This window comes from Culex quinquefasciatus, chromosome 2, assembly GCF_015732765.1.
Source record: "Culex quinquefasciatus strain JHB chromosome 2, VPISU_Cqui_1.0_pri_paternal, whole genome shotgun sequence".
Classification (NCBI taxonomy): Eukaryota; Metazoa; Arthropoda; class Insecta; order Diptera; family Culicidae; genus Culex; species Culex quinquefasciatus.
The window spans coordinates 124,701,463-124,716,551 of record NC_051862.1 but is presented as its reverse complement, the minus strand read 5'-3'; the positions used below and the strand labels follow the sequence as shown (position 1 = coordinate 124,716,551).

The 15,089-nt window shown below is 44.5% G+C and overlaps 2 protein-coding genes, 1 long non-coding RNA gene and 1 pseudogene across 4 annotated transcripts; 2 read left to right on the top strand and 2 right to left on the bottom strand.

Annotated features, from left to right (window-relative positions):
• Positions 1-672: 672 nt before the first annotated feature.
• LOC6051457 (serine/threonine-protein phosphatase 2A activator) lies at positions 673-1,994 on the bottom strand. 2 transcript variants are annotated; one of them, XM_038257704.1, is made up of 2 exons: positions 1,861-1,994; positions 673-1,797 (listed from the first exon to the last, which is right to left on the bottom strand). In XM_038257704.1, the coding sequence occupies exons 1-2, from the start codon at positions 1,871-1,873 to the stop codon at positions 779-781; spliced, it is 1,032 nt and encodes a 343-aa protein (XP_038113632.1). In that variant the 5' UTR covers positions 1,874-1,994; the 3' UTR covers positions 673-778. The 2 variants fall into 2 exon arrangements, with proteins under 2 accessions (XP_038113632.1, XP_038113631.1); XM_038257703.1 differs by having other exon boundaries at positions 673-1,800; positions 1,861-1,988.
• Positions 1,995-3,014: 1,020 nt separating this feature from the next.
• LOC6051456 (cryptochrome-2) lies at positions 3,015-4,957 on the top strand. The gene is made up of 2 exons (XM_038257181.1): positions 3,015-3,320; positions 3,381-4,957. Exons 1-2 carry the CDS (start codon positions 3,082-3,084, stop codon positions 4,822-4,824), a joined length of 1,683 nt encoding a protein of 560 aa, XP_038113109.1. The 5' UTR covers positions 3,015-3,081; the 3' UTR covers positions 4,825-4,957.
• A 6,672-nt stretch (positions 4,958-11,629) lies between these two features.
• On the bottom strand, positions 11,630-12,440 carry LOC119767433. Its single transcript, XR_005277512.1, has 2 exons — positions 12,159-12,440; positions 11,630-12,082 (listed from the first exon to the last, which is right to left on the bottom strand). It is a non-coding gene; the product is annotated as an uncharacterized LOC119767433 (long non-coding RNA).
• An 804-nt stretch (positions 12,441-13,244) lies between these two features.
• On the top strand, positions 13,245-13,969 carry LOC119766304 (annotated as a pseudogene).
• The last annotated feature ends 1,120 nt before the right edge of the window (positions 13,970-15,089 follow it).

Below are 15,089 nucleotides of genomic sequence, written 5' to 3'. Positions count from 1 at the left end.
TTGTTCGTAGTTCCATCGCACAATAGATCTGGAATACGGTACGTATGTTCTCCCACATTCCCCGATCGTTTTTATAAGCCTTTGCCGAGTAAAAATGCAGCGTGGTTGCAAATGCCTGCAGAACTGGACTGTACGGTTCACGTGATTTGTGAAGAGTCAGATCTCGGAACAATGCGTTGTCGGAAGCTAAACTCTGAAACTGAATATTGTTGATCCAGTCTCCGACATCCTTTTGGGAATCTTTGCTTTAGAATTCTTCCATTGGGCGAAAATTTTCCCTGATAAAAATTCGTTTTCACAACTCGCAATAATGCACTTATAACAACATATAATTTTCAGGACCAGGACCATACCGCCATTATAGTCCTGTTGTATCCGAGGGTGGCGGAGGCAAGGCGGGACGGATGGCAGCAAAGATTAACAAGCAACTAACTATTAATACATTTATTAAACTAGTTATAAGAATAGAGAATAGTTTGCGCGTTGTTGCTCTTCTTGTTGTTGATGGTGGAATGACGGATGTTGTTGTTAGTTGCGCGGCAGCTCAGCTGTCAGCGCGCACGACCAGAGTGGTGCAGAACAGGTGACGCCAATCCTGGCGCGCAGTGTTGCCAAGATATGACAAGTCCCTTAGCAAACTACAACATTCTTTCCGATAAAATCAAAATGCAATTTGTTAAGCCAATTTCAATCTCTTTATGCAACTTTTATTACTCCATAATAATTTAGAATCACTAACTCAATAATCGTATAAAACAATCTTAGCGATAAAAAACCCTCACTTTGGTTCTTCCGGTGCAAACTTGGGTGGAGCTGGCGGTGCCGCCATCGGCGCTCTCGGAATCATCCCGAGTCGCGGATTGGGCAGCGCCGTTCCCGGTTTAACAAACTCCAACGTGAGAATCGACCCGAAGAACACGTGCTGAATGACGGGAAACTTGGACAGCACCTCCTTCTGGTACATTTTAATCAACCCGGTGCAGATTTTACTCCACGACGGCACCGCGCTGATGCTCCACAGCTGATTCGAGTGCTCGGCAAAGTGGCCCGTCTTGACCTGGCGGATGTAATCGATACAACTCACAAACATAAACTCCTTCCGGCGCTCGTCGATGATTTTGTCCTCCACAAACTGGGCCGGCTCGATCGGACTGTTGACCGCCAGCTGGGCACTGCCCCAAATGAACGGAACAAACTGAAAATCGTCCAAACTCCACACGCCGTGACTCCCCGCCGGTTCCATCCGGTACGTGACCTGCAGCTTCCGGACAAAATTCAAATACTGATTGAAGATTCGCAATCCCACGGCCACTTCCTCCTTCCGCTCGATGGCACCGATCTTGAACAGACACATCAGAAACATCACAAAGGACATCTCGTGACCGGTTCCATAATCAATCCTGGTTGCATTGCCAAACGATTCCACCAAGTAAACATTAACCTCCGGTGCGGCATCTTTCAGTCCTTCAGGCAAAGCTCCCTCGATCAACGCCAAGCTCTCGTCCTGCATCTTCTGGAACCACGTCCGGTACGCCTGGTTGCCGAACCGGGCCGGTTGATCCACCGGCGGAGTTTCGATGGCGAGCTGCTCGAACCGTTTGAGCGCGTCGCTCACCTTTTGCAGCACCGGACTGAGTTCCACCTGTTGGGTCTGTCGGGTGCCCTGCAGGGCCACGCACATGCTACTGATGAATCCGAGCAGATCGTAGTAAGCTTCCGATTTCTCCCAACGGACCATGTCCATTACGGTTTTGACTTGCTTCTCCGGAACTCGGAACGCGTACTTTTTGGGGCCCTCTGCTGAAAGAACAAAACTTGCTATTGTGCTTTTTAATGAGAAACAAAAACTGAAACACATACCTGCTGAAGCCATCGCGAATTCTTCGTACTTTTCGCCTGAAAACTAGTTAAAAATTTCTGCAATTTTCCAACTTTCCGGTAAAATTTGCGAAACGATGACCTTTCCGAAGCAAAACAAAAACAGAGTTCAAAACGCAAACTGTCACTGGAACTGGGGTGCGTTCACGAAGTGAACTTCATTTACACGGAGGAAATTTGTTTCCCAAAATCGAAGAAAAAACAAATGGATTATTTAAATACCATGCATTATTCGACTATTTCAGACTCGATTTCAGAGCGCGTGGTTTCGTATTGTAACTGCATGTAATAATTCTGAATTATTCTGTTGATTACCTTGAATTAAAGATACTCATTTTCGTCACACTAAGATTTTCGACCTATTCCCGTCTCTTTTGCAGTTTGCCATATTTCCACACGCGTGAGTTTGTAATAAAATTTACACGCAAACATAGGCAAACCCACCCAGCCAGCTTAATCTGAATTCTAAAATGGAATTCAATTCGAATCGTTTACGTATTCCGATTCAAACGCAACAACCGATTCCGTGTACGTACCGTTTCCCAGTCAAATCAATTCGAAATCTGAAACGGAATCTAATTAGAATCGTACACAAATTCCGTTTCAAACGCAACAACCGGTTCGAACACGGAACCGGTTGTTGCGTTTGAAACGGAATTTGTGTACGATTCTAATTAGATTCCGTTTCAGAATTCGGATTGAGTTAACTGGGTTGTTGCGTTTGAAACGGAATACGTGATCGTTTCGTATCCAGATTTTTAAGCAAAGATGGCGTTCGAATGGTGAACGCCCGAAATGTCAAAATCGCGCAGTAGCATTAACATTAGAAAAAAAATTAGCTGTCATGCCACGGCACACTTTTTCCGTAATGTTGGTACCACTGCGTGATTTTGACATTTCGGGCGTTCACCATTCGAATGCCATCTTCGCTTAAAAACCTCGATTGAATTCCGTTAATGGGTGCGTTTTGGTTTCTGCATAGTTTTGAACCCCTTTTACCCACCCTTGCACACTTCCAGATTTCAGTGTAAAATTCATGAACGCACTCCAAAGTTTGTTCTAAATTGCTGTACTAAAAATTCAAACCATCAACAAACACGCGTGCCAAACCTGACCAAAACAAATCCACAGTTTCACAACATTCTGCAAGCAGCTGCTGCCGTCAACAGAGTTTCCTCCGGTCCGGCGACTTTTCAAACCACAATGTCCACGAAGCAAACCGCCGTCCACTGGTTCCGGAAGGGGCTGCGGGTGCACGACAACCCGGCGCTGGCCGCCGCCGTCGACCGGGTTCGCGGGCAACCGTCCAAGCTGGTCCTGCGGCCGGTGTTCATCCTCGATCCGGGCATAATCCGTTGGCTGCGCGTCGGCCCGAACCGGTGGCGCTTCCTGCAGCAAACGCTGGCCGATTTGGACGCCAGCTTGCGCAAGCTGAACAGCAGGTTGGTTTTTGTGGGGTGAGATTTTTTAAGGGGGTTGAAATTAACGGGATTTTCTTTTAGATTGTACGTGGTGCGTGGTAATCCAGTCGAGATGTTTCCGGAACTGTTCCGGGAGTGGAACGTGACGCTGCTGACATTTGAGCACGATATCGAGCCGTACTCGGTGAAGCGGGATGCAACTGTGAGGGAGTTGGCCCGGCAAGCCAAGGTCGAAGTTCAGGTCGAGAAGTCGCTCACGATTTACGATCCGGACGAGATTCTGAAAAAGAACGGCGGGAAGATTCCGTTGACGTATCAAAAGTATGGCAGTTTAGCCTCGATGTGTAAGACGCCTGGGCCGATCGGGGTCCCGGACAAGGTTCCTGCGGAATCGGTTCCAGAGAAGGATAAAAGAGAGCGGAAAGATGGCAAATGTTACGATCCTCCGACGCTGGACGAATTGAAGGTTCGGCAGGAAGATTTGAGCGAGTGTAAGTTTCCCGGGGGTGAAACGGAAGCCCTGCGTCGACTGCAAGACTACATGCGCCGGAAGTCGTGGGTTTGTGCCTTCGAAAAGCCCAACACTTCACCAAACTCGCTGGAACCGAGCACGACCGTGTTGAGTCCGTACGTGAAGTTTGGCTGTCTCAGTGCCCGGCTGTTTATGGCCGAGCTGAAGAAGGTCCTCGCCGGTCAGAAGCACTCCCAGCCGCCGGTCTCCCTCGTGGGTCAGCTCATGTGGCGCGAATTTTACTACTGCGCTGCCGCGGCCGAGCCCAACTTTGACAAAATGGTCGGCAACAGCGTGTGTCTGCAGGTTCCGTGGGAAACCAACCCGGAACATTTGGCGGCGTGGACGCACGGCCGGACCGGCTATCCCTTCATCGACGCCATCATGCGGCAACTCCGCCAAGAAGGGTGGATCCACCATTTGGCGCGCCATGCCGTGGCCTGCTTTCTCACCCGGGGTGACCTTTGGATCTCCTGGGAGGAAGGCCAACGTGTCTTCGAGGAACTCCTTCTAGACGCCGACTGGGCACTGAACGCAGGGAACTGGATGTGGCTTTCCGCGTCCGCCTTTTTCCACCAGTTCTTCCGCGTCTACAGCCCCGTCGCATTCGGCAAGAAAACCGACCCCGAAGGCAAATACATCAAAAAGTACGTCCCCGAACTGGCAAAATTCCCCTCCGGCATCATCTACGAACCGTGGAAGGCCAACCTGGAAACGCAAAAGAAGCTCGGCTGCATCATCGGCAAGGATTACCCGCATCGAATCGTAATCCACGAAGAAATCTCCAAGAAAAACATCTCCCGGATGTCCGAAGCGTACCGCAAGAACAAAGCCTTGAAGGAGGGAGGGGCGGCGACGACGAAGGAGGTGGACAGCAAATCGGATGCCGGCATGGAACCGACTCCGAGCGGGAAGAAGCGAAAGGCCAGCAGCAGCAGTTCGACGCCGAAGAAGCCCAGCCCCAAGAAGAGTAAGCTGCAGAGCAAGATGGAGAAGTTTTTGAAGAAGAAGTGAAGTTGATGGAAGGCAGCGACGAAATACTCATTTTCTGATTATAATTGTTGAATGTCTTAAATTATCCTTTTTGTTTTTGTCCACTTCTGTTCGTTATAAAAACAATAAAAAAGTATTTTCAGTATTAATTTAATTACATTCTTTTTTCTACTCCCCCCTCTAAACCCCATGATTTAGTGCATATAATAATTCCTATGAAGAATTGCCTGGCAGATCATGATCTTTCCAATAAAAATATTTTCAGATTTTCAAAATCTGACCGAACATCCCACTGAGAATTTTGGCTCGAGTCTCGAGTCGATCTGGCTCGAAATCGAGCCTGAGTCGAGTCGAGGCTCGAGCCAAAATTCTCAGTGGGCAGCCAGATCGACTCGAGGCTCGAGCCAACATTCTCAGTGCATGGGATTTGAAAACGGTCAAAAATGCTTTTATAGCGGATTTGGGGTTAAATGGACCCTAGATGATTCCTAGGACATTTTCACATAAGTTATGTGCATTTTGGATAGCCCGGGATAGCCGCATAAAGCCTCTGCTTAAAATACAGAGCGTTATTCAAGAATGTAGAGAATATTTCAATCGATAAAGTTATTTTGCTATATTGACTATCCTCGTCTTATTCTCTACAAAGAAAAATGGTTGAAAAATGAGTAATTGGGGCAAAATGGACACTTTGCCGTTTTGTGCGGTGGATGAAACCTGGGTGCTGAAAAGACAGAATGCGTAACGTGATTTTCGAATGCTCCCTACTGCTTCCCACTAATACAACTGCACTACAGCTGTAAACATAAACAAAGTAGAAGGCTATGTTCAAGCTCCAGCGTGACATATTTTTTGCTGCTGAAGTGACTTGCTTTGAATTTTTTTTTGATCTGTTGATGTTAGACTTTTCGCTCAGTAATTAAGTGCTTCGCGCATGTTTTGTTCATAGACTAAACGATGGGCGGCCAAAAAAAGACCTTATTTGTTTTTTTTTTCGTGACGAAAAATTGCGTTACAAGTGGGTGGAATTTACTGAATCATAAGAGCAACCAAATGGATGTTCCGAGGTTAAGAATCTTTGAAGCGCAGTAATAATAACGGAGTAATATTATCCAATATTATGTCGCAGGTGCGAATCATAGTTATTGATAATTCGTCGTTAAAATTTCAAATTTCATCATAAACATAGGCTTTGCGTGAGATAAAGCGCTTATTATTGATTGAAATTATTGATCGATTAAATACAATACTTGCTACGTCTTGGGAGTGTTTTACCAACAGTAAATTGGTTCCGCTTTGACAGTTCTAAATTGAGGCCGCTTTGCGAACCACTATTCAGCACCCAGGATGAAACCATCAACAATCGATTCCCCGGATTTTTTTTTACATAAGAAACACTAGTTTTCATACCACGGAACAAGCCGCGTTTAATTCAGTACACTCAAAAAAATATTCACGTTGAAGTTACGTGAAAAGTTATGTGGTTTTTTTCCACTACAATTTTCACGTAACTTTTACGAGGTGGCGTTAGTAGAAACGGGATTTGATTGGACAGATTATTTCACGTTGATTCTACGTGTATCACACGTAAAAGCTAAATGAATCAACCAATGAGTTTTACTTGTGCGTTTTAGTAAACATTATATGAAATTTATAGTAAAAGGTTCTTGTTTTTATGGTATTTTTTTTTTCAAAAAAGAATAAAAAGAATAAAATTGTTGTAAAATTGTTTATTGATTAATTAGCATCTCCGGAACAATCTCGCTATAAAAGCCCGGCATAATAAACTAACACTTGCTGGGAACAAACAGATAAACGCATCCGGTATTTCCAAGATCGCGGGACGTAGTCTTTCCCCCAGGTCAACGCAGCTCTCGAAGTGCTAGCCGAGTACGATGACGTTCGTGCGGAGTTTGCCGATTCTGTTGACCTGCATGGCCGGAACCCACCGGAACCCGTTGTCTTCTGCCTTGATCTTCTGGCGGCGGAAATAGCCGGACCATGGAACCGACGGAATGGTAATCCGATGTATGAAATCGACGTCAGGGAGGCGGCCATGTTGCCTTCCAGGAGTCCTTCAGGTCACCGGCCAGAAATCCAACGGCCGTCGGATACGAAAATGCTGGGTCCAGAATATAATTAATAATTAGTATATTTAACATTGAAATAAACATACTATTAAAACGTTGATACGTGATTTTCAAGCATCTACACGATTTTGGGTATTTGACACTTAGGAATCTCAAGTGTTTTTCACGTAGCAATAAATACAGTTCCACCTAACATACATGCAAAATGGAGATCAGCTTTCACTCACTCTTTTTCGACTGCTGTTCACTTCATGTTCACATGAATTTCACTTAGATTTGCCCCATTTGACATTTCCTTTGATATCGAAGTGAAAAACACGTGAGGTTGAAATGTTTTGGTTTTGAAATAAATACGTGTGGCGAAAAATTCTCCATTAGTAAGATGGCCACGGACGGTGCTGGTTCAAAAGTAGCATTTCGGATTGGAATGTTATTTTTCGCAATTCGCAATTCGCAATTCGCAATTTTCAGTGTAAGAACGGGCCTTGACCGATCTTATGCACCAGGTTCCCGACGAACACGCACTGCCCTTACACCTACATCTCACCCTTGCTCTGAGTCAGTACGAGCAGCACGCTAGAACACGCTTTGAGTGTTCGTGCCAGGCATGCACACCTTCTTTTCCGGTTACGCATTTTAACTCGGCCGGGGTGGTACATTACGTAGGGTTTGATGTAAGTATAAGCGCCTAACCATTTATAGTGTGCCTATCAATTTTCAGTAAAGCAAAAAACTGTTTAATTTTTAGTTTGAATTCAAAAACTAATTGTTATTTTACTGTGTATTGTTTTCTCCTGAAATCTTTCCTAGTGTTGAGTCGTGTTTATCTGTTGCTATTTCTTCTGTCGCGGTGTTTTGTTACAATATTTTGAACCTAAGCATGTTATTAAAAAGTTTATCAAAAGTACAATAACGTTGTGTGTGACTTTGATCATTCAATATATTGAGTAAGGACTCAAACCTTACTTGATTGAAGAAAAGGGCGTAGATTAAAACAATAGACAATAAAGGAAAGCAAACTACATAAAGTTTGATACTGAAAGAATAAGTGTATGTTGAAGGAAAGAAGAGTAAAAGCTGTATGAAGTATATTAAAAATATAGGCAATAATTTATGAAAAAAGCTATCTGATAAAGGATAAATATTATCATATAAGCTTAGATAGCATTAATGACAACTTCAGGAGCCGATTGGGGATGTTAGGGAAAACACATAGCAGTTAAAACTGGCAAATAAAGTAGAGGAGACTTGACAGATAAGTGAAACAGGACTAAAGTAGTTGGAGATAAGAAGAAGAGATACTCCGAGTTGCGATGTTCTAGGTACATCCACAACAGTTCGTTCAACATGCTGTGGATCAAAACAATACCTTCTACAATCACAAATTACTTCCCTTTCCCACATTGCCGCTTTATGATGTAGTCCATGCTCTGCAAAGAAAGGGATGTTAGTAAAATATAAACACTATAAAATATCGATACAGTTACTTTCGTGAACCTGAGTGACATCAGGGTTTCTTATGTTGTTGCTGTTGTCTCCAGTGTGATAATATCACTCCCAAGTGGTTGTCGTGGTGCAATCGTTCTCCAACCGCAGGCCCAGACACGACATGAAAATGGAAACAAACAAAAACAAAACAAAACAAAAAGATGCATTAGTATAAGAAAATAAGAGAAACGAAAGATCATGCAATCAAAATAAAATGGTGGATAGTAAACAGAAGCAGAATTAGAAAATCAGTTATACATAATAAAGAAATAGAAGATAGATAGTAGCTGAAAGTGGAAAGAAGAGAAACCCCGTATTGCGATGTATCAGGTACATCCACAACAGTTAACTCAACATGCTGTGAATCAAAACAATACCGTCTACAATCTTCCCTTCCCACATTGCGCATCCCTTTCTTTTGGCCGTCTCTACTCTGACCCTCGCTGGTCAAAGGTTTACGAGTTCGTTTCCACAGGCCACCAGCAAGGTCACGTGTTGTCATCATGATGACGAAACCAAGCCAACGTGGAGGTAAGAAAATGGGTAACTTGCAAGGAACCAGAGCAGCTGTTTTGACCAAGGTCTAGGTCAGCTAACAGCACTACGGGTGTAGTTCCGCTCCTTCCAGGATGTTCCTCACCGGGTGTCAACCGAAAAGGTATCATTTCACCCTTGGCCTGCATTTCGGATTGGAATGTTATTTTTGCCAACAAATTACTTTATTTTTTTCATATTTGTGCGCTGGTAAGTTAAAACAAGAGAAAACTGTACATTTGATTGAAATTAATGCGGACTCATTTCATTTTTCCAGAAGATCAGGGACCGGCCAAAAATCGTCTACGGAATCTGCGTCGATCCGGTGCTGTTTCTCGAGATTCACCAAGAACATCAAGGGCGGGCTAGGGATCCGCCAGCTGCCGGATCGAGAATTGTTTGCTCGTCTTAGTGGACCTTTGGTCGGCCAGTTTGGGCCCGTTCGAGAACGAGGTTGACCATGAAAATTCACCGGCCCAGCAGGGCCGTACTTCTTGAATGTCTAGATGGCCAACGCCGTCGAAACATGGTGAGCGTAGCAGTGAAAGTGAAATGTCAGTGAAGTGAAATGTGATTTTTTTTATATATTACATGTATCCAAACAGATGTTTGATTAAGAAAAATAAAACTTATTTTTGTGTAAAACCACGTGTGAAATAATTTAAAAAAAAAAAGAAAATCATTGTCTTTATTTTACACACCTGAATACCATTGGCAAAACATCTGACTTACACTATAAACTCATTTAACATTCATGAGAAAAGCATTGCAAATTCATGTGCGTCTTCACGTGAAGTTAACGTGTTTTCAACCCCCTGGCACCACTGTAAATGTCTAGAACGTTTGACAGTCACCAAAACCTCGAAGAGCCCACGCATTAGTATGTGTGAAGAGCCCACCATAAACAAAGCATCGGATAGAGAATGTGCATAAGTATGTGTGAAGAGCCCACCATCAACAAAGCTTTGGTTGAATTAGTATTGGTGTTTTCTGATTGTTTACATCAAAATAGGGAAATGGCGAACGCGAAAGAGGTAAACCAAAAATAATATTTGGTGTAAATTTATTATAAAATTCACGCGAGTGGTCCTGTTTATATTGGGCAGATTTCCGGAAATATAATGTGTGTGTATGAGGCCGGAGTCGAAGGAGCTCTTGAATCGGATGGCGGGATGAGCAACCGGAGAAGCAGGAGTAGTTTTAACCAATGGAATAAGAAATACATTGTAGAAAAAAACAAAAACTGCTCGAATGAAAGTGCTCCATTTAGAGGAAAAATCCGAATCGACCGGGAAAATCGACATTCTTTAAAGAGTCCTGGTCATGCAGCAAGTGTAACATGAGTAAAAGAACATTTCGAGCCAAACATTTCATTAGGGCACAAAACGAGGGGGATGACACTTCGCGATTTGATTAAAATCAAGCAAAACAATGTAAAAGGTCCTAAGTCAAAAATGTAAACAAAACACATTTTTCTTGCAAACGATGCTAAGAGTGTTAAACTATCTCTACACATCGAGAAAACTATGAAAAATATGATTTTTCTATGAAAAAACATCTATTTTACCAAAGGCCAAAGTCAACGATATCTTGTTTGTTTTCAAAATCCTCATAGACCCTTTGCTTCTAAGGGCCATTGTGGAAACTGGGTTGTTTTGGTTTGGAATCGTGTTTGACCCAGGGACAAAAACAATGTGTTTCAAAACAAACACCGAAACAAAGAATGGCCCTTTGTTTTAAATTTGTACGAAACATCCAGCTGCCGGGACTGAACGGAGTAGCAATGCAGTGCGAGGCCACGGGACACATACTACTTCCGGCTGCGTTGACAAGGACGACCTTATCAAGCTAATCAACGTGAACACCGGAATTCCGAACAGTTCGCGCGCCAGCTTAAAAGTCCTACCTGCGCTGGCTGGATGGCATGGTGCGTTCCATTTCATCTCGGCTTCGTCCACCGGGTGGTAGCAGCGGGGGAGGTGTGCGGAATAGCTGGGATTGGGTGAGTGGACAATTTTGAAAGTGCAGATTCCAATACAATATTTGTCTTTAGATCCCAAAACCCAGCAGCACCTCAATCCTGACTGTCCCTACTTCTTCATTTCTTTCACGAAGGAAAACCTGCGGCCCCACGTCAACTATACGCCCCGCTTCGGCAGCAACGACGTGCACCAGGTGAATCTACCCCCGCCAACGGCTACGCCAGGAATCAGCCCAACCGACGACGCCCGTTACAACTCGAACGGTGTCAAGTGCTGATGACGATAACGGTAGTGGCCACATGAGCGAGGCCAACGACACGAGCGCCAACACTACGTCGCCGGAACATCGCCGGATCCGGAGCGGCGGATGCGTTAGAGTTCGAAACAATAGTATGCTGGCCTCGAGCGCGATCGTAAACCCAGGGTGCTGTGACTGCTCCGACGAGTAGTAGGAGGCTGTTGGCGAAGAACCGATAAAGGCAGCATTCGATGAGAATCTGCTACCGTAAGCAGCGGTGGCCGATACAAGCTTCGGTACAGGTCAGCAACCGCCAACCTCGTTCCAACACCATCCGCGACGTCTCCAATCAACGAATGAACTCTTCCACTTTCAGAGATTTAATCAAACAAAAATTCCCTAGTATTTCTGGCCAATTCCTACACCATCAAGACGTGCGTCATTATGATTCCAGTAATTGTCTGGTTTTGAAAACAAACATAAACGAAAAAACATAAAATTTACATAAATTTATTAGATAAAACGGATAAAACCATCACTTGAAGACACTGTTAGTCCATTTCTCCTGTTTGCTATTCCGTGTCGCTATCTCGTTCCGATGAATGTACCCGTTGATAAGAACTTTCGCACAGAAAGAACCCCCTCCCTCTCGGGTGGTGGCCGGTCAAGTCGTCGGTGCCATCGACCCGTAGGCAACATAAAGATTCGGCGGAGATGGCCATGCAATTTGGCAGCATTTATGTTGGTAGCTTGGTTCCTACGCCTCCATCGAAATCGGACGATATTCCTTCCACAGATGCCTTAAGCTGTTTCCTCTAAGAAGGCCACTCTGGGTGTTAGCAACACCGTGTTGTCCTCACCCTAGTTCCGAGCATGTCTGGAGCACCTTCCGGTCAAAATCGTCTGAGTTTGTGGGCTTTTTAGCCATCCAAGTATCCAGCATTTTCCTGTAAAACAGAACTTTATTGTGTACTTTAAATCACTTATACCACACAGAAAACTGTGCTAAAATATTGAACTTACCTTTTGAAATGCAGGAAAACTCAATGTATAACAGACAATGTATGAAAAACGCGACATTAACTGTAAAATTTACAAAAACGAGCGAAAAAATATTGTTGATTACAAAGGCCCAACACGAAACACGAAAGGCCCAACACGAAAGAACAATTTGTTTTGGTTTGGCCTGCGAGGCCAAAAAACAAAATAACAACAAAAACAAAGCCTGCCATCGTGTTTGGACGTTTGCCATAGGACCCACATGGAAAATGAAACACGCAAATGTTTACAAAGGCTGTAAATCGCAAAGGGCTAAATCCGATCCGGCATGTTGATAACTTTTGTTCAGGCCAATGTATTTTTTTCATTACTTTTCCCGGGAAAAACACATTTTTGCATAAAATTGAAGATGAGGAAGCATAACACATCTAGTTTTATGCTTTTTATTTGATTAATAATCAGAATTGGCAAATTATGTTCGAAATAGGAATTGAAAAACTAACCGCAAATTTCATCCTCGTTTTTCTCAATGTTTTGAAAAATGTGATTGGACGTTTTACAATGTTTTGCTTGAAATCGCACCAAATCGCATCAAATTCCACCTTATTCGCTCATCGCCCCTTCATCGCGGTTGTTTTTTGCTAATCGCGGCAAATCGCGCCAGATCGCGCTCATCGTGCTCATCGTGGTCAGATCGTGCTCGAATGAAAATTCTTGTTCATGCAGTCAGGGTTGCCATGAAATATTCTTTCTTGCAGTTTTCCGTCAAACTAGCTGCACTGTACAATTGCTTATTTTGATGTATTCGAGCAGTCAAAAATGAAAACAAACAAAGATTAAATTAAATTTTATAAGCATTTTTTGAACTTTTTGGGTAAGTGGCCAATATAAATAACGAAAAAACCAAACTAACCCCAAGTTAATTTACGTTCTTTTCCACCGCCGCAGTCCGAGTCGTAGCACAACAGTCCACGGAGGTCAGCTTCATTGCGAACGGATTGGCCATTCGGTTTCATCCTCCCGTCGGAGCTGAGTTCAAAACCGCGAATAGCGACCCCTCCACTAGCAATTAACGTGGTTCTGCTCACCGTGGACGGTGGTTCCCGGTTGATGGCCCACGCCGCCGAGGATGGGTTGAACACGGAGGTAGGTTGAGGGAGAGGACGCGTCGGTAACGGGAAAGGTTGAGGAGACGGACGATTGGCCGGAAACACCGAAATCTCGCGACGCCAATAGTTCCTGTTGTTTACCAGTCCTCTATACTCCGCTAGGTCTGGTTCGCAGTTTGCGCTTCCGGCCGACTACCCGGTTAAGTTCCTGGACGGATTCGCCAACAAACGATTTTATTATGGAAACAGTCCAGGCTTCGTTCCGCTGTCGGATGGACTTAAACTACTTAATCCAGAACTTCTCTGGCATCGCGTACAACCACGAAATCAAGCTCAGCCACGAGGCGACCATTTTGTACTTGTTTCCGTTGGAATCGTTCGCCGGACGTCCGTTCGGGCTTAACATTGCGCTGAACTACCGAGGTGCCAGCGGCAACCAGTTCTCGGAAGCCGTCTTCAACGAAACCGTCTCGATCATCAAGGTCGTCGAGGGCCTGGACGGCGAAACGTTCTTCCTGTACGTGTTCTTGGCCGCTGCTAGTCCTCAGCCAGCAGTTCCTCGTTTCGTACGGCAAGCGCAAGCAACCTCCGGCTGTGTGCAAGAAACCGGACCAACGCCAAGGACGTCGACTTCGTAGTGGATTCCCGCGGAGACGCTCAAGAAAATCCAAAACACCCCCAAACGGCGGCAAAGTGTTCCCGAGCAAAGCCCCCGGCTGCGAATAGCGAAGCGGGCCATCAGGGACGACTAAATTGCTATTCTCGCGCGCAACTCACTCATCATCAACGGTTTGGATAAAACCGCAACAGCAGCAACTGGTCTACATCGTGACGGATGCGTATGAAAGTGAAGATACACCCTGTGGGTAGGAAGATCCACCGGAAGCTAGCCCCGTTCAGGTGTGGTGGTCAAGTTGAACTTGGCCAGGGAGCGACGCTTGTAAGATGTTGTTTGGAGCTTTGAGCAATTACTTTTCGCAACACGTTTAACAGGTGTTTCGGCAAAGTTCCCAGTCAACTTAATTAGAATTCTTAAACGGAATTCAATTTGAATCGTTTACGAATTCCGTTTTAAACGCAAGAATCGGTACGTAAACGGAACACTTTGTTGCGTTTGAAATGGAATTTGTAAACGATTCAAATTGAATTCCGTTTAAGAATTCTAATTAAGTTGACTGAGAACTTTGCCGAAACACCTGTTCAACGTGTTGCGAAAAGTAATTGCTCAAAGCTCCAAACAACATCTTACAAGCGTCGCTCCCTGGCCAAGTTCAACTTGATTTAACGCGACCAGGCCCTCCAGAGTGGCGCCATCGTGATAGCACGGGGTCACCGACCGCAATATTTATTGAAAATAAATAATAATATTTAACAAGTTGACAATAAATACACGAAATTAAAAGGTATCGTACAGATATTAATTCACGTTGAAGCCGACCCTCTTGCCGATGTTGGCGATTGATTCCATCCTGATGGTTCGGGCGCTGCTATTCAGGATGATTCCCTCGTCGGAAGTAATCTGAAGATGAAATAAATCAGGTTGAAGTCATGGTATAGATTTGCGCCAGGAGGTTACAGGTAAGACCTTCCATCTCGTTCACAAGGGCGTACAAGACGGCAATCTTGTCGACATCCGGTCGATGGTGTACGCCTTCGGTCCCAGTTAAGTCCATCTTCCACGACTAGAGGAGCTTCTTCTGTTTGCAATTATTTTACCTTTTTTAGGTAGTTTGTCCTCTTTGGTAACAATAAGAATAAGCCTTGGGAGAGTTGGGTGTCAAATTTGACCCAGATTTCGCGGCACCTATCGGGGATGTCTTTGAGGTAGTGGAGAAGGTCGCAGGAG

Excerpts from the sequence above, each read along its gene's own strand:
- LOC6051456 (XM_038257181.1), top strand. The coding sequence starts at position 3,082 with ATGTCCACGAAGCAAACCGCCGTCCACTGGTTCCGGAAGGGGCTGCGG. Across the intron at positions 3,321-3,380 it reads TTGCGCAAGCTGAACAGCAG|ATTGTACGTGGTGCGTGGTA; the intron begins GTTGGTTTTTGT and ends ATTTTCTTTTAG.